General features: G+C 59.6%; 3 protein-coding genes across 3 annotated transcripts; all 3 read left to right on the top strand.

Moving 5' to 3' along the window:
* The first annotated feature begins 812 nt into the window (after positions 1 to 812).
* Positions 813 to 8,864, top strand: P4HB (prolyl 4-hydroxylase subunit beta). Its single transcript, XM_058817141.1, has 11 exons — positions 813 to 992; positions 1,260 to 1,466; positions 2,217 to 2,350; positions 2,552 to 2,689; positions 4,775 to 4,879; positions 5,155 to 5,280; positions 5,513 to 5,713; positions 6,354 to 6,474; positions 6,681 to 6,862; positions 7,276 to 7,362; positions 7,860 to 8,864. Exons 1-11 carry the CDS (start codon positions 830 to 832, stop codon positions 7,944 to 7,946), a joined length of 1,551 nt encoding a protein of 516 aa, XP_058673124.1. The 5' UTR covers positions 813 to 829; the 3' UTR covers positions 7,947 to 8,864.
* Positions 8,865 to 10,880: 2,016 nt separating this feature from the next.
* On the top strand, positions 10,881 to 12,673 carry PPP1R27 (protein phosphatase 1 regulatory subunit 27). The gene is made up of 3 exons (XM_058817424.1): positions 10,881 to 11,310; positions 12,015 to 12,165; positions 12,252 to 12,673. Exons 1-3 carry the CDS (start codon positions 11,094 to 11,096, stop codon positions 12,373 to 12,375), a joined length of 492 nt encoding a protein of 163 aa, XP_058673407.1. The 5' UTR covers positions 10,881 to 11,093; the 3' UTR covers positions 12,376 to 12,673.
* Positions 12,674 to 12,908: 235 nt separating this feature from the next.
* MCRIP1 (MAPK regulated corepressor interacting protein 1) lies at positions 12,909 to 14,845 on the top strand. Its single transcript, XM_058817272.1, has 4 exons — positions 12,909 to 13,074; positions 13,147 to 13,265; positions 13,354 to 13,452; positions 13,559 to 14,845. Exons 1-4 carry the CDS (start codon positions 13,067 to 13,069, stop codon positions 13,621 to 13,623), a joined length of 291 nt encoding a protein of 96 aa, XP_058673255.1. The 5' UTR covers positions 12,909 to 13,066; the 3' UTR covers positions 13,624 to 14,845.
* Positions 14,846 to 15,427: the final 582 nt, after the last annotated feature.

Below are 15,427 nucleotides of genomic sequence, written 5' to 3'. Positions count from 1 at the left end.
CCAGCCCGGCTCCGCTCCGGGCCCTGCGCGCGCGGGAGCGGCGGCGCCGGGAGCCGGCCCGGGCAGCGCCCGGGGCCCTTCCCCGCCCGGGGCCCTTCCCCGCCCGGCGCGCAGCAGCAGCAACAGCAGCCGGGACCCTCGGCAGGGCCGCAGGCAGACCCGGGCGGCGGGGTTTGCCGTGCCACGATCACCGGGCTCCTCCGTGCCCGGCCTGTCTCCGTGACCGGCGAGCTTGCAGCAAAGCGAACGGGGCCGGTGCTCGGCCCAGTCGGAGCCCAGCGCCGGAGGCAGACAGACAAGGTCGGGGCGGGCAGTGCTGCTGCCGTGATGCCGAGGGGAAGGCCGTGTCTAGGGGAGGTACGAGAGGAGCGGGACAGAACCGAACCGAACCGAACCGAACCGGGCACGGCCGGGCAGGCCTCGCGCGCCGGGCTGGTCACGTGGGGCGCGCGGCCCAGTCAGGATCCACCACGCGCCCGTGGCCGCGCGCACGCGCAGTGCCGCCCAGCGGCGCTTCCCCAGTGCCACGTTCGAGGGCAGGGGCCACGCGAGACGGCGGCGCCGACCAATGGCGAGCGGCATCGCGGGGAAAGGAGCCAATGGAGGCCTGCGGGCGGGGAGCGCGGCCGGCGGCCAACCCGAGGCGGCGGCCGAGGGGCGTGCCCGGAGCGCCAGCCAATGGGCGGCGCGCAGTGGCCGGGGCAGCGGCGCCGGCCAATGGCAGGCGGGCGACGCAGCCAATAGCGCGCAGCGGCGGCCGAGGGGCGGGTTTATAAGGGGGAGGCGGCGCCGCGGCCGCGCTAGCCCGACCCTGAGGCCGCCATCAGCCATGGCGGCGGTGCGCGCTCTGCTCCCGCTGCTCTGCACGGCCCTGCTGCTGCCGCTGCCCCACCGCGCCGCCGCCCAGGAGGAGGAGGATGGCGTCCTGGTGCTGCGCGCCAGCTCCTTCGAGCAGGCGCTGGCCGAGCACCGATACCTGCTCGTCGAGTTCTGTGAGCGCGGCGGGGCCGGGCCGGGCCGGGCCGGGGGGAGCGGGCGGGCGGGCGGGGAGCGAGGGCGCGGCCGGGGACGGGAGGGTCGGGCCGGGGAGAGGCGCTGCGGCACGGGCTCCCCCGGGCGGGTGTGGGGCCGGGCCGGGGTGGGGGTCTGCGCGGCCCCCGGCCCGCCCCTCCCCGGGGCTCCGTGAGTCCCGGCGGGCCTCGGTGCGCCCGGGAGTGGCGGCGGGGAGGCCCGGCCGCCGCTGACTCCCCATCCCGCAGACGCGCCGTGGTGCGGGCACTGCAAAGCGCTGGCGCCCGAGTACGCGAAGGCGGCGGCGAAGCTGAAGGCGGAGGGCTCGGAAATCCGGCTGGCCAAGGTGGACGCCACGGAGGAGTCGGAGCTGGCGCAGCAGTTCGGCGTGCGTGGCTATCCCACCATCAAGTTCTTCAAGAACGGCGACAAGGCTGCGCCCAAGGAGTACACGGGTGAGGAGGGGCAGGACGCAGGTGAAGCGGGCCTGGCTGCGCCGCCAGGGTGCAGAGGGCAGCAACGTGGCGCCGGGTCCCAGCACATGGCCCCGTGCTGGAGCTGTGCTGCTGTGCCCGGACAAGGTCCACTGTGACAACGACCTGGGGATGGTGCTGAGCCCATGGGGAACGGGCCAGCCTGCAATGGCCTCCCTCTGGAGAGATCCTTGAGGGCAGCCAGAGTGGAGGAAGCTGCTTTTAGCAAAGTGACTTGAGCTTGTTTTTTGTGTTGCTTAAGTTGACTCAAGCCTTTCCAGAACTGGAAACACACCTGGGCCATTGGGTGAGGAGGCAAACACGGGTAGTGAGAGGGCTGCAAGGAAGGCCAAGACAGAATTCAGCCAAGCCAGGCCCCAGAGTGCTGGTAACAGAGGGTGACATCCATAATAGAGATCCTGGAAGGAAAAGGTGCTGTAATAGCATAAGTAATACCGAGGTAATGGAGAAGTGTTGCATTACTGATCAAAGTTTAAGGACGGGGGCAGGAGGTGAGAGAGGAATGGATTTGTGGGAGTCCCTTGTACCTTGACTTATCAATTAGGGATAAGCTTAATTACACTGTGAGTGAAAGGGAAAGAGTTGCGCAAATGCGATCCTGGTTCTTGCTGATCTCTTGACCAGCTGCTGAAAATCTTGTCTCTCCAAGCTGTAGGGCTTTGTGCTCTTGGCCTTGGCTGGGGGAAGGTGACTCCACGTTCTCTCCTGTAGCTGGCAGGGAGGCAGACGACATCGTCAGCTGGCTGAGGAAGCGCACGGGCCCGGCTGCTGCCAGCCTGGCTGATGTGGCTGCTGCCGAGGCTCTGGTGGACTCCAGTGAAGTGGTGGTGATTGGTTTCTTCAAGGTAGAGTTTGTGTTTCCCCTGGAGATGCTCTTGTGTGTGTCCAGGGCCTTCCCTGCTCCCTCCTGGCTGGGGAAGGTTCTGTGCCTTATGCAATACTCGCTGCATTGCCTTCCTTGATCTTCCAGTTCTTCGGGTTGGGCCCTGGGATGGGAATGCTTGAGGTGATGTGGCTCCTCTGAGACACCTTTCTTTGCTCCCCAGGATTCGGCATCAGAGGCAGCAAAGGAGTTCCTGCAGGCAGCAGAAGCTGTGGATGATATTCCTTTTGGGATTTCCTCCAGTGCTGATGTGTTCACCAAGTACCAGATTAGTAAGGACAGTGTCATCCTCTTCAAGAAGGTACTGGCTGGTGCCAAGCCTGAGCACCACACTGGGCTCTGCTGTCTCTTTCCTTTTATTTAATTAGTCAGACTCCCACAGGGTCAGTCCTGGATGCAACAAAGGCCCCATGCTGCTGCTGTAGCTGTTCTTGGGCCTCAGAGCCTGTGGCCCCTTTGTGGGCTGGGGAGCCTCAGGGCCCACAGTGTGCGGCTGTGTCAGTCTGCCAGCCCTGTGCTGCTCTCCCAGAGCTGCTGGGCTTTGGGTGCAGGTTGCCTTCACTCCCTTCCCTTTTACCCAGCTCTCTGCAGTGCAGCAGTGTCACACAGTCCTGGACAGGCCCAAGGGAACAGTAGATGAGCCCTCTGGCTGCCATGGTGCTGTTTGGCTGTGTCTTAGCAGAGCTGCTTTTCACTGCCCACTGCTGACCCCTGCTGTGTCCAGGAGCTGCTCTGTCTCACTGCTGTGGGTTCTGCAGTGCAGGGATTCCAGAGAAGCTCCTAAGAGGATTTGCAGTTCCAGCTGACTGGGCTGGGGCAGTGGATTATGTGCAGGAGGGTGCTGACTGCCTACAGAACCACAAATGCTCTAATGGAGGCATGACAATCCCTGTCACTGGGATGGATTTCCAAGTCTGAGCAGACAAGAAGAGGTTCTTCAGGCTTGGTGGCTCCTCACCCAGAGGTGCTGTGAGGCAGGACTGAGTGCTTTGGGTTCAGATTTACTAAAGCTGTAATGTCATCAATTGTGACTTTGCCCAGCCTGACCTAACACAAGATTTCCTTTTTGTTCACCTGAAACAATTGTTTTATTATACTGTGCCTCTGACACTGTAGGTTTTTTATGGTGATAGAAGCTTGTAGACTTCAATTCTGAGTCAGAGTCCCTCAGGTCAGTGTAGCTGAGGAAATATCTGGCTAATGAGCTCAAAATGCATCAGCAAAATGGGGGGAGAGGGGAGGGAGGAGTGTTTTGTTCTTGTTTCGTTTGGTAGTTGTGTGCTATTGCATGAGTAGCTCTGTATGTCAGCTTTGTGTGCCCTGCTCTGTGTGTGCCAGCCAGTGTGTGCTGGGAGCAGGAGTGACCATGCCGTGCCAGGCTGGGGAGGGGCAGGAGTGCTCAGATCTGTGGGAGGAGCAGCCCAGATCTACCCAGCCACTGGGGCTCCTCTCTGTTCTGTGCAATGGCGTGGCAGTGCCACAGCAGCTCCTGGATAGATCTGCTCTGAACCAGGCAGAAAAGGAGCACCCACAGAAATCAAACCCCAGGGCAGGAGACCTTCATGGCCTGTTTTGGGCTTTGGCTCCATCCCATTAGTTGGGTCCGAACTGAGAGGGTTTGGCTCATTGTTCTTCTCTTACTCTGTGAGAGTTGTCCAGACTTGCAGAGGGCCTCACAGCTGTCCTGATGGTGCTGAGGCAATCTGCAGAACTCCTCAGAGTGTTTGCAGAGTTGTTTTCCTCAGCTTTTCCACTGAGGCTGGTGTGCCTCCCCTTAACAGAAGGTTATCTGAGTCCACACTCTTCCTTCTGTCAACAGCCCTAGTGTGGCCTTGCCAGGGCACTGCTGTGCCCTTCTGCACATCCTCCCTGCAGCCTGGATGGGCCCTCTGCAGCTGTTGCTGTTTCAGGCTGCCAGAGGGTTCTGGGAATCCTGCTCAGGGCTGACAGGGATGATGGCCCCGTGGAACAGGACCTGGCACCTCCAGTGTGATGTGCAGCATGTGCTGTTGTCCTAACACAGACTGGAATGAGTCCCCTGAGCTGGGCAAGTTGCTGTTTGCTGTCAGGTGTTGCCAGCACTGTGTGGCTGCAGTGGCTGCTCAGGGCCCTTCTTGGTGACTTGCACCATGAGTGCTCTCACAGTGGTGCAGAGCAAGGCTGAGATCAAACCTGGCTGTTACTGCTGCTTGCCTTCTGGTGGGGGGTGATTTAAAGCTTTGCTTGCAAGGAAGATGGGCACCTTGATCCAGGTTTTAGGTGGATTTTTGGTAACCTCGTTGAGATGGAAGCCTGCTCAGAAGGAGTGCAGCTGAGATCCCTTGGGGCAGTGAGAGATTTGTGTGAGATGCACAAGTGTTCTGATGAAAAATGTCTGTTCTTGCAGTTCGATGAAGGCCAGAACAACTTTGAAGGGGATCTCACAAAAGATAATCTGCTGAACTTCATCAAGTCTAATTCATTGCCTCTGGTCATAGAGTTCACTGAGCAGGTGGGTTTTAGATGTCCAACAAGGCCTTCCCATTGCTGCTGCAAGAATATAGTAGAGGTCCACTTGTAGATTGTATGATCATGTTTTATTGTGGAGCTGGCTCGGGGGATGTGGAGGAGTGGGGAGGACACAGAATACAGAGATGGGAGCTTGCTGTGCAGAGCAGGCCTGCAGCATTGGAGGCTGCTCTGGGCTGCTCAGCATAGTGGAGTTAAACTGGTCTGGATACTGATATGCCTCTGTTCCAAAAATAAAGTTTATTTTTTACTCTTCAGACTGCTCCTAAAATATTTGGAGGAGAGATCAAGACTCATATTCTGCTTTTCCTACCAAAAAGTGTGTCTGACTATCAAGGGAAGCTGAGCAACTTCAAGAGTGCAGCTGGGGACTTCAAAGGGAAGGTGAGCTGGATTTCTTAATCATGAGCTAGGAGACCACCCACCTCTGCAGAGAGGTGTAGCACTGTCTTTAACCATGGAGCAGCTGTGGAGGGGGACTTCAAGCTAGCTCTCTCCTCTGGGACGGGAGGAAAAGAGCCAGCTCAGCTAGACTTGGTGTGAGCATGCACCTGAAGCGTCAGTAGCTACAAGGTACTCGTGTTCACCTCCTGCCTTTCCCTTTTTTCCTCCCAAGATCCTGTTCATCTTCATAGACAGTGACCACAGTGACAACCAGAGGATTTTGGAGTTCTTTGGCCTGAAGAAGGAAGAGTGCCCAGCTGTACGTCTGATCACCCTGGAGGAAGAAATGACCAAATACAAACCTGAATCTGATGAGCTCACGGCAGACAAGATCAAAGAGTTCTGTAACAAATTCCTGGCAGGCAAGATCAAGGTATGTGGATTAACAGCAGTGGTGATGAATGGGGTGGCTGAGAGGGAACAGAAATGCTCCCTGTGAGGGGCTGGAGAAGCTCCTCCACCTTGTGCACGGAGCATCCCGTGGGCTTTGTGCTTAGGAGTGAAAGGCAAAGCTGCTGGGGCCCGGAGGCTGCAGGAGGGTGAGCCAGAGGAGGGACTTGGGCACAGCAGGCAGCTGTGCTCTCCCGGTGGGGACTGCACTGTTGATCCAGTTGCTCTTTCTGCCAGCAGTGTGTGGAAGGTGTGAATTGTGTGGCACAGGGGAAAGGGTTGTCAGCTCCCATCTGCTGAGGGGCTCTGTGTGGCTCAGCCTGCAGTGAGGGTGCAGCAAAGCCCAGTCCTTGGGGAACAGGGCTGTCAGCAGGGCTGGGGGCTTTCCTCCTGCAGAGCTCTGTTGTCATTCTCTGCTCAACAGCACCTGCTCCTCCTGCTGGGCTGGGGTGGGAAGGAGACTGTGGGAGAAGAGGAAGTGACAGTTCATCTGGTTGCTTACAGCCTGTGACTGAGGCACCAGTGGGGTGTTGAAACCTGGCTTTTCCAGGATGTGTGATTGCATGATCAGCCCCAGTAGCTATGTAGCAAACAGTTTGTCTGAATTTCACTTTTTATTCCAGCCCCACCTAATGAGTCAGGATCTTCCTGAAGACTGGGACAAGCATCCTGTCAAAGTTCTGGTTGGGAAGAACTTTGAAGAAGTTGCTTTTGATGAGAACAAGAATGTCTTTGTGGAGTTCTGTGAGTATCTTTCTACAGCTGATTCCAAGTAACTGGTGTGAAAGGATTCCCAAAACCCCTGTGTGACCAGGATTAGGGGAAAAGCCTTTTGCAGCCTGGGCCCCAAAAGCAGTGCCTTGGTTGCAGAGATGTGTGAGAACTGTCTGGCTGGGGAGGAGTGGTGCCTCGTTAGATTGCTGGTGCAACTGTGTGTCTGTGATTAACAGATGCCCCGTGGTGTGGTCACTGCAAGCAGCTGGCCCCGATCTGGGACAAGCTGGGAGAAACCTACAGGGACCACGAGAACATTGTCATTGCCAAGATGGACTCGACGGCTAATGAAGTGGAGGCAGTGAAAATCCACAGCTTCCCCACGCTCAAGTTCTTCCCTGCAGGCTCTGGCAGAAATGTAAGCAGGCAGCTGGGCTGGCCAGGGAGCACAGAGCACTCGCTGCTCGCTCTGCACAGGACTGGGGAGGGCTCTGCATCCTGTGGGCACGGAACACAGCGAGTCTGCAGGACACCCAGGGCCCTGTGAGGGGTCTGGGCTGTAGGGAAAGAGCCTGGGGGGCAGTGGGAAGTGGGAATGGGGAAAAGAGGGAGCATAGAGGACAGTGTGCTCATCTGCAGGCTATTCTTTCCTCGCAGTGATCTCTGAAGTCTAGTGGCTGAGCTGTTTTCCTTCGTCTCATATGGGTGAAGGTGAATTTTTAAATTCCCTTTTGCTTGGCATGTTCACTGTTGCTCAGAAAGAGAATTCTCCTCTCCAGGGGTGTGGGTCTGTAGTGCCCATAACCAGCATCCTTGTGTTTTCCTGTGTAGGTAATTGACTATAATGGGGAGAGGACACTAGAAGGCTTCAAAAAATTCCTGGAGAGCGGAGGTCAGGATGGGGCAGCAGCTGATGATGTGAGTAATGTGTATGGTTACTCTGGGCCCTTGGGAGCAGGGTTCTGTGCCTGAACCCTCAGTCCTAAATAAGATCCTGTGTTGTTCCACATCATGTTGCTGGTGAGCAAAGTGCCCACACCAGTGTGGTCTGTTTGGGTGGCTGTGGGCCTGCAGTGGGCTCCTGTCCTGGAGAGCACCCCGAGGGTGTCAGGCAGCACTGCTGGGGCACTCGGCACCTGGAACTGGGCTGTGTGATCAGCGCCACATACCTGTGTGTCAGCTTGGAGGCTCTCACCTGCTGGGGGCTGGGGAGGCTACTGCAGGTGTACAGGTGCCATCTTCTGTAAGGCTTCCTAATCCTTAATGTCCTGAGTCTGAAGCTCTTGATAGAAGTGTCTGGATGTGTTGTTAGCATGGCAGCAGAGAGCAGTGACCAGATGAGGGGTGCTGCTCAGTGCTGGGTTCTGAGTCTGCCTCATGTGCCAGAAACCAGGAGCTGTCTGTAACCTCCACAGGATCTGGAGGACCTGGAGATGGATGAAGAAACTGAACTTGAGGAAGGTGATGAGGATGAGCAGAAACTCCAAAAGGATGAATTGTAAAGAGAAGACTGATCTACATCACCCAAAAAAATCAGACACTAAATTGGCTGCTATGATGCAGCCCAGTGAGTCAGAAACCCATTAAGATTTAAAGCAGAAGGTAAATGACTGGAAATCCAGGGATTGGCTTCTAAAGTAACACTTTACCCTCACTTGTCTGTACACTTACCTTTTCTTTCTTTTGGCTTTTGAAAAGGGAACTGTCACTAGGGAGCCAGCCCAGCCAGCTGGGCTCTTTTTTCTATTGTGATGTACTTTTTTGTACACAGCTTTTGTCTGGGGAACTCTGTTCTTCTGGGCAGTAGGAGGTTGTGAGGTGGTACCAAGAGTTCAGTAGCCTGACAATCTGGAGCCTTGCCACTAACATCTTCCAGACAGCTTTTTTTTTTTTTTCTTTTAAAACTAAAGCCCCTAATTGATTTCTGCACCTGGCAGGGTCCTTAATGGTGTCAGCTGTTCTTCCCTGGAGCTGGCCTTCAGCAGATGTGGGGGCAGAAGGCTGATGGTTTCCTGGGGAAAAGTGCATATGAAGGTGCTTCTCTTCATGCTAGCCAGATGTTTCCTTTCCCTTCTCCTTTAAGACACTTGGAGATGTCTATTCCAAGCTCCTGGAGGGGTGGAATACTGTGTGCACTGGCTGTGGCAGGCTCTGAGGGTGGAGGTGGCTGCTGGCTCACCAGCTGTGTTGACATCCTTTTGATCAAAGACAAGAGTTGCAATCCCTTTCACGAATTATTTTGAGTGGGTTGACCCGGCAGGTGGGTGGTGGGGGAGGGCCTGATAAACAGATCAAACAGGACATTTGCAATTACTGGGGTTTGGGAATGTGGCTGAGGGAGTGCCTCACAGGCCTGAGCTGCATCAGGCTGGTTCTTAGCATTCTGCTACAATAACATTGGTACTGAATTTGATGGCCAAATAAAGTTGAGATTTTAATACTATTATGTCTCTTTGTCTTTATCAGCATGTAGGATATTTGAACCTACCCTGGAAGGGGAGATCAGAGTTGTAGGATGATTCCCAAGGGACTCTGCTGCAATGGGGTGTGTGTCACGTTCTCCAAGTAATTAGTAAAGGAAAAGAACATTCCAGTGCCGGTGTCCTGTCCAGATTCCAGGGGCTGGTGCAGGTGTGAGCGGCCGTGGCTTGGCTCTGGGAGTGTGCAGCCCCTGGGCCAGCTGGCTGGGCTGAGGGGACATTGCTGCTGGGCTCTGCTAGTCAGGCTCACATGACCCCCTGAGCCACTGCTGCTATTTCCAAACCTGCTGCTTGCTGCTGAAGGTATTTTGGTTAGAAAATATGCTATAAATGTCACAGGAAGGGCATGGTGAGGCTAGAGGACAACTGGGGGCACCTCAGTGGATGGGATGTGTGCTGGAGCAGTGGCACAGGGTGTTGGACAACACTTGTGTCTGTCTCCAGCTCCAGCCTTTGCTGGGCCCCAGATGTGGCGTTCCCAGACTTGGGGCACAGCAGCGCCAGGGCTGGGGCTGAGCAGGCCCCCACTCAGCACGGGATGAGGAAGGGCTGTCCCTGACAGAGCAGCAGCCAGGTGTGTGTGAGACCTGTACCTGCAGATATAAGGAGGAGCTGCCTCCCTCCAGGGCTATGGCTGAAGGTGGGCAGTGGCCACTGCTGCACCCACAAACACAGCGGTGCTGGGGGCCTGGGCTGGTTGGTGACAGCTGCTTGGTCTTTTGGAGTGGGGAGGAAGGGACTCTCACTAATCAAGTCCCACTGAAAGGAGGGACTAGAATTTGACTCCAATGGGTCTGTTTTGCACAGCCAGTTGAACTCTGACCAAGCCTGAGCTCTGCAGAGCTCTCCTCTCTCTGGGCAGACACCCACTGTGCCCGGCTTAGAGGAGGTACCTCCCCTAGCCCAAGGGTCCCTGTGGCAGGGCAGGAGCTCAGCAGCCATTGGATGTACATGCCTAATTGCTGTTCCAAGAGAGCAGGCTGCAAGTGTTCTGTGCCGTGTTCAGGCTCATCCACAAGCGGATGCTCAGCCAAGGGATCGATGCTTTTGCCAGCAGATAAACAAGTGCAGGAGTTCTGGGGTGTGTGCCTGCCTGTGCTGCTGGGGTCAGGGCAGGGGTCTGCAGCAGGTGGGCAGAGTGAAACCCCTGACTCCTGAAGCAGCACAGGGATTTTTTCTGACACACCCACCTGGACAATCCCCATCACCGTGACAAAGCATGAAATGCTTAATTGTCTGATGTGCCCAAACCTGGGTGGGAGAAAACAGTGGTTGCTTAAACCCTGATGGACCTGAATGACTCCTCTGTGGCAGATGGTTCTGTTTTGGGTCACGACAGTGTAGCTGGAGAGTATCAGAGGCAGGGGCTGTCTGGTGGTGGTGCTGTTCTTCTGCTGTTCCTCGAAGGCTGCTTGCAGTAGCCTGCCCTCAGCAGCAGCTGTTTCCCTGTCTCTAGGACAAGGGACCAGCAGGGCAGGCTTCTGGTTCTGTGCCTGTCCTGGGATCACCAGCAGCACCTCTGTCCTCGCAAGGGCACAGGGGCCATCAGACACTCAGGCTGTGTGCTGTCACAGTTGGGCTGGGCAGCACAGCTGCTCCTGCTCCTTTTGAGTTGTCCCCTGCAGCTACAGGAGGGTGACAGCTCTGGATGTGACGGTGCCCACAGCCCTGGCACACCCACACTGCGCTGGGACAGGGCGGCCGGTGCCCCTTTCCCCACAAGGGCTCCATGTTGGGAAATTCCTTCCAGGCTCCCCTGAAGGACTACCCAAGCAAGAGTAGATCTGACCCCTTGGACGGGGCACATCAACAGGTGGGTGGTAAGATGAGACACCAACTTCTGCCCAAAAGTGGGAGGCTGCAGGCCCGGGTGGCTCGATTACAAAGCATCATGGCAAATAGCATGAGCTGCATGTCCCCAAAATAGCCCGGGGCAGTCTTTATAACGCGGTGCATCAGTCCTGGGCCAAGGGCCTGGAGGTGAGCTGCGGGTGCTGGTGCCACGTCCTGCGAGTGCCCCAGGAGAGCGGGAGAGGAGCACGGTGACAGCCACATCCCTGCAGCAGGGAACACAGCGGGGCCAGCACAGAGCTGCAGCCGAGAGGGCCGTGAGGGCCGCAGAGGAGGCAGCAGGGCAGCGAGGGGCAGGGCTGCGTGCTGAGCAGCCCCATGCCGCTGTGCCTGAGGGCTGCTGCCGCCAGCATGAGGGACTATTGCCCGGCGTTGCCGCGGTACGGCCGGTACGCGCCCCGGCTCCGGGCCTCACGCACCGTGCGCTTCCCCAACGACGTCGTCTTCCAGGACCACATCAAGCAGGGGGACCTGGAGCAGGTGGGCAGGTTCATACGGGCCAGGAAGGTGACGCTGGACACCATCTACCCTTCTGGTGAGTGCTGCTGGGCGGCAGAGCTGGGCAGAGCAGCGGCACAGCCTGGTGGGGCCGTGAGGGACACCGGGGCTGCGCTGTGGGCCACCCTCAGCAGGACTGAGCAAGCTGGGCCCCTCAGCAAGGAGCAGAGCCCCAGGGTGGCCCCAGTATCTCCCCTTACCAGCAGAGTCAGCGGAAAGGGGGAGCCTGGCCCCGGTCCCTGTAAGACACCATCGAGCCCCCACAGCTTGGTGGGACCCCAAAGGACGGCAGCAAGCACAGGCTGCGGGCTCTGGGCAGCACCCTGGGGCTCCTGCCTTTTCCCCTGACTGGGGGATCTGCATTTGTTCCTGGCTCTGCCCGTTTGTCACAGGCACTGCTCCCTCTTGTATGTCTGACTCTGGGGGCTCAGGGAAAGCTCTGTGTGCACAGCCTCACCAGAAATTGTTCATGGAATGCCTGATCTGTACAGGCTGGTGTGGAGCCCAGATCTGTCCTTTTCTTGCGCTTGGCTTCTGCTCTCACAGGGCCATGGAGACCCTCCCAGACAGGGCATTCATGCTGCAGAAGGGCAGCAGGAACCCACAGCAGCTCCTCTGGCTTTCTCACTTTCCCCACCGTCCTCTCCCTGAGCAGGAGAGTGCCTGCCCCCCTTTCCCGAGCTGCGAGTGCAGCGTGCAGAGCGATCCCTCCCGGGCAGGGCTGACCCGCTGTCCCCGCAGGCATGGCAGCGCTGCACGAAGCCGTGCTGACGGGGAACCTGGACTGCGTCAAGCTCCTGGTCAAGTACGGCGCTGACATCCACCAGCGCGACGAGAACGGCTGGACGCCCCTGCACATGGCCTGCAGCGACGGCTACGCCGACATCGCCAGGTACGGCCCCGGGGCATGGAGCGCAGGCACCGGCGGCTCCTCGGGCTGCCCGGGCCGGGCCGGTTGCTCAGCTCCGCGCCCTGCAGGTACCTGCTGTCCCTTGGGGCCAGCCTGGAGGCCACCACGGACGACGGGGAGAAACCCTCGGACCTCATCGACCCCGAGTACGAGGACCTGGTGCAGCTGCTGGGAGGCGCCGCGCTGCGCTGAGCCGGGACCGGAACACCGAGCGCCGCGGGCCGGCCCGGGGGCCGCGTCTGCCCGGGAACCGAGGCTATTCCGGACCGGGAACCGAGGCTATTCCGGACCGGGAATCGGGGCTATTCCGGACCGGGAACCGGGGCTGCGCCGGACCGGGAACCGGGGCTATTCCGGACCAGGAACCGGGGCTGCGCCTGCCTGGGAACCGGGGCTGCGCCCGGGCTGGGCCCGGGCGGCCAACGGGCAGCAGCACCCGGTACTGCGAATCGCGAACCACTTTGTACTTTTCCAATAAAGCATCTCGGTTACCACCTCCGGTACCATCTCCGGTACTGCCTCCGGTACCATATGCGGTACCCTCTCTGGCGCCATCTCCGGTACCGCCTCCGGTGCCGCCTCCGGTGCCATCTCCGGTTCCGCCGGGGCGGGGCTGTGGCGGGCGGGGGCGTGGCCAGCACCGTGCGCAGGGCCGGCGCGGGGGTGTGTCCGCCGCCGGTAGGGGGCGGGGCCGCGCCTGCGCGGTGCGGCGCTTCCGTCTGTGCGGCTGGCGCAGGCGGGAGGGCCCAGGTGAGGGGCGCGCGTTGCCCGGCGACGGGCGGGGGGCGCCGCGCGGCCAGGCCCGGCCGAGCCCTCCCTTCCTCCCGCAGCCCCGCCGAGCCCCTTCCGGCCCCGCCGAGCCCCGCCGAGCGCCGCTGCCGACATGGCCAGGTGAGCCCCGCCCGGCCCCGGGCCCAGCGCGGCCCCGGGCCCGGCTCAGTTCCCCCCGCGCTCCGCTTGCAGCTCCCCCGTCTCCCGGGTGGTGTACAACGGAAAGCGGAGCGGCGGCCCGCGCTCCCCCGGCGCCGGCAGCGAGATCTTCACGCCGGCCCACGAGGAGAACGTGCGCTTCATCTACGAGGGTGAGCGGGGCGGCGGCCGCGGGGTGGGGGCGCGGGCGGCTCGGGGCGGCCGAGGCGAGCGGCCCTGGCCCTGGCCCTGTCCCCGCAGCCTGGCAGTGCGTGGAGCGCGACCTGCGCAGCCAGATGGGCTCCGAGCGCGGCCTGGTCGAGGAATACGTGGAGAAGATGCCGAACCCCAGCCTGAAAGGTGCGGGGGACGGGGGCACCGCGCCGGCCGGGCCGGCCCGGATTGGGTGCGCCGGGCGGGGGCTGCCCTGCCTCTGCCCCCAGAGTCTCTCCTGTCTCCCTTGCAGCGTTTAAACCCGTCGACCTGGGTGATCTGAAGAGGAGGAACACACAGGATGCAAAGAAGTCCTAAAGTGGATCCTCCCTGCGGGTCGGCTGCTCTCTGAGGTCCTCAAGCAGATTTAATTTGAGATTTTGTGTTGATTTCCTCCTCTGGTCTGTCCTTCTAAAAGGCCGTGGGAGAGCCAGTCAGCTCTGGGGCTGGCTCTGAAGCTGCCTGAGGTCGAGGATGCTCAGGGCCTCACCGAGACTGCCCAGAGCCTGTTGCAAAGGATTCCAGTCCCCCGCTCATAGCTTTGGCCTCAAATCGCCCTTCCCCACTTCATGCTGAGCAACCCGATCCCCTGTTCCCCTCCTGTCGCTGCCCTCTGTGCCTGGCTGGGCAGGCCGAGGCAGATGCGCTGTTGGATCGGACAGCACGGGGTCTCGCTTTCCCCTGTGCGCCTCAGCTCCACCTCTGCTGGGGCTGGCCGAGGGCAGGTGGCACAGTCGAGTCTGTTCCTGTGCCTCCCGACACAGGGACAGCCCCTGTGCAGCCCCGCTGTGCAGCTGAGGGCTGGGAGGCCATAGCCAGGCTCCTCCCAGTTCCTCTGTGGCAGCAAGCTGCTGCCTGGGCTGCTTGCTGCTAGAGCACGTGGGCCACATCTGAGGCCACATTTTCTACCTGCTTAGATCAGGCCTGGTCCCTGTGGTGCTGCAGGGGAAGGTGTTCCTCTCCCTGCAGATGGAGAGGTGGAGTGTCAGCACCAGCCCCAGGCTTCTGAGAGGTGCTCAGAGGGACCTGGGCCACCTGCAGCCCCACAGGAGACGGTGGCCATGGGGGCAGCCGTGGGGCTGCACAGAGCAAGGCTCGGGAGCTCCTTGCCCTGGCAACGCTGCAGTTTTATACTAACACCATTTTCCAGATACGCAGCCCTTGGAAGAGACCCGGCCCCTCAGCCTGCCCTGGGTGGCCACAGTGGTGGAACCACACCAGGGGTGCTTCCTTTAGCCCCTCGCTCGTGGCACTGCGTGGATGGTTCCTGCGTCCCTGCCTGAGAGTTGGCGTGCCAGCTGTGCCCAGCCGAGCCGTGGGGCTGCCCCGAGGGAGGGCTGGCAGCCCCCTGCCCGCCCTTGCTCCGGGCTGGCGGGGATGGGGCTGCCAGGCCCGTGCAGTGCCAGTGGCTGTGGGGAGGGCTGCAGGGACTTGGGGCTGCCAATACCTTTCCTTTGTTGAGTCCTTGAGTTGTACTGTACCCTTTCCTTTCTGTGGTATGTCACTTGAGGAGTGTTGTAAATAAACGCTGGTGTCCTTTTGGGGCGGCCTTGGTGTGGTGCTGCAGCCTGGCCCAGCTCTGGGGCGTGGACGAGGGGCAGAGAGCTGCGTTTGGTTTTGCCCTTGCTGGGCTCTTGGTTTCCCTGCAGGCAGGTGCAGCGTGTCGGTGGCACAGTGCCCTTGGGCTCGGGCGGCCAGCATCCCGGGAGCTGTGGCTGCACCCAGGATTTAAATGTTGAGACTATTAATACCCTCATATCCTCTTCCCTCTCCTGCTTTAATGGCATTTAGGCTATACTTAGCATTGCTAGAATTTCTGCTTGAGTGCATCTTGACACTTGCCATGACCCTGTTTACCTCCCATCACCAAAACATTCCTGCTGCTTGGTCCTGGCACAGCAAGATGGAAACTCAGCCCCTATTGCCTCCTGAGCCACCCCAGGCCCTGCATCCGTGCAGCTGCGGGCAGTGGGGGACAGGAGTGACGGCGTCACTGTCAGAGCCCCTCTCCTTTCACTCTTGTGTTGGGATGGGCCCTGTGGTGTGTTCAGGGAGCCGGGCAGGCCAGTGAGATGCCCTGCTCAAAGCCCTTAGCATGCCCAGGGCTGTGTCCTGTGTCCAG

This window comes from Ammospiza caudacuta, chromosome 19 (genome assembly GCF_027887145.1).
Source record: "Ammospiza caudacuta isolate bAmmCau1 chromosome 19, bAmmCau1.pri, whole genome shotgun sequence".
Lineage (NCBI taxonomy): Eukaryota > Metazoa > Chordata > Aves > Passeriformes > Passerellidae > Ammospiza > Ammospiza caudacuta.
This window is presented reverse-complemented; position numbering and strand designations above follow the sequence as displayed.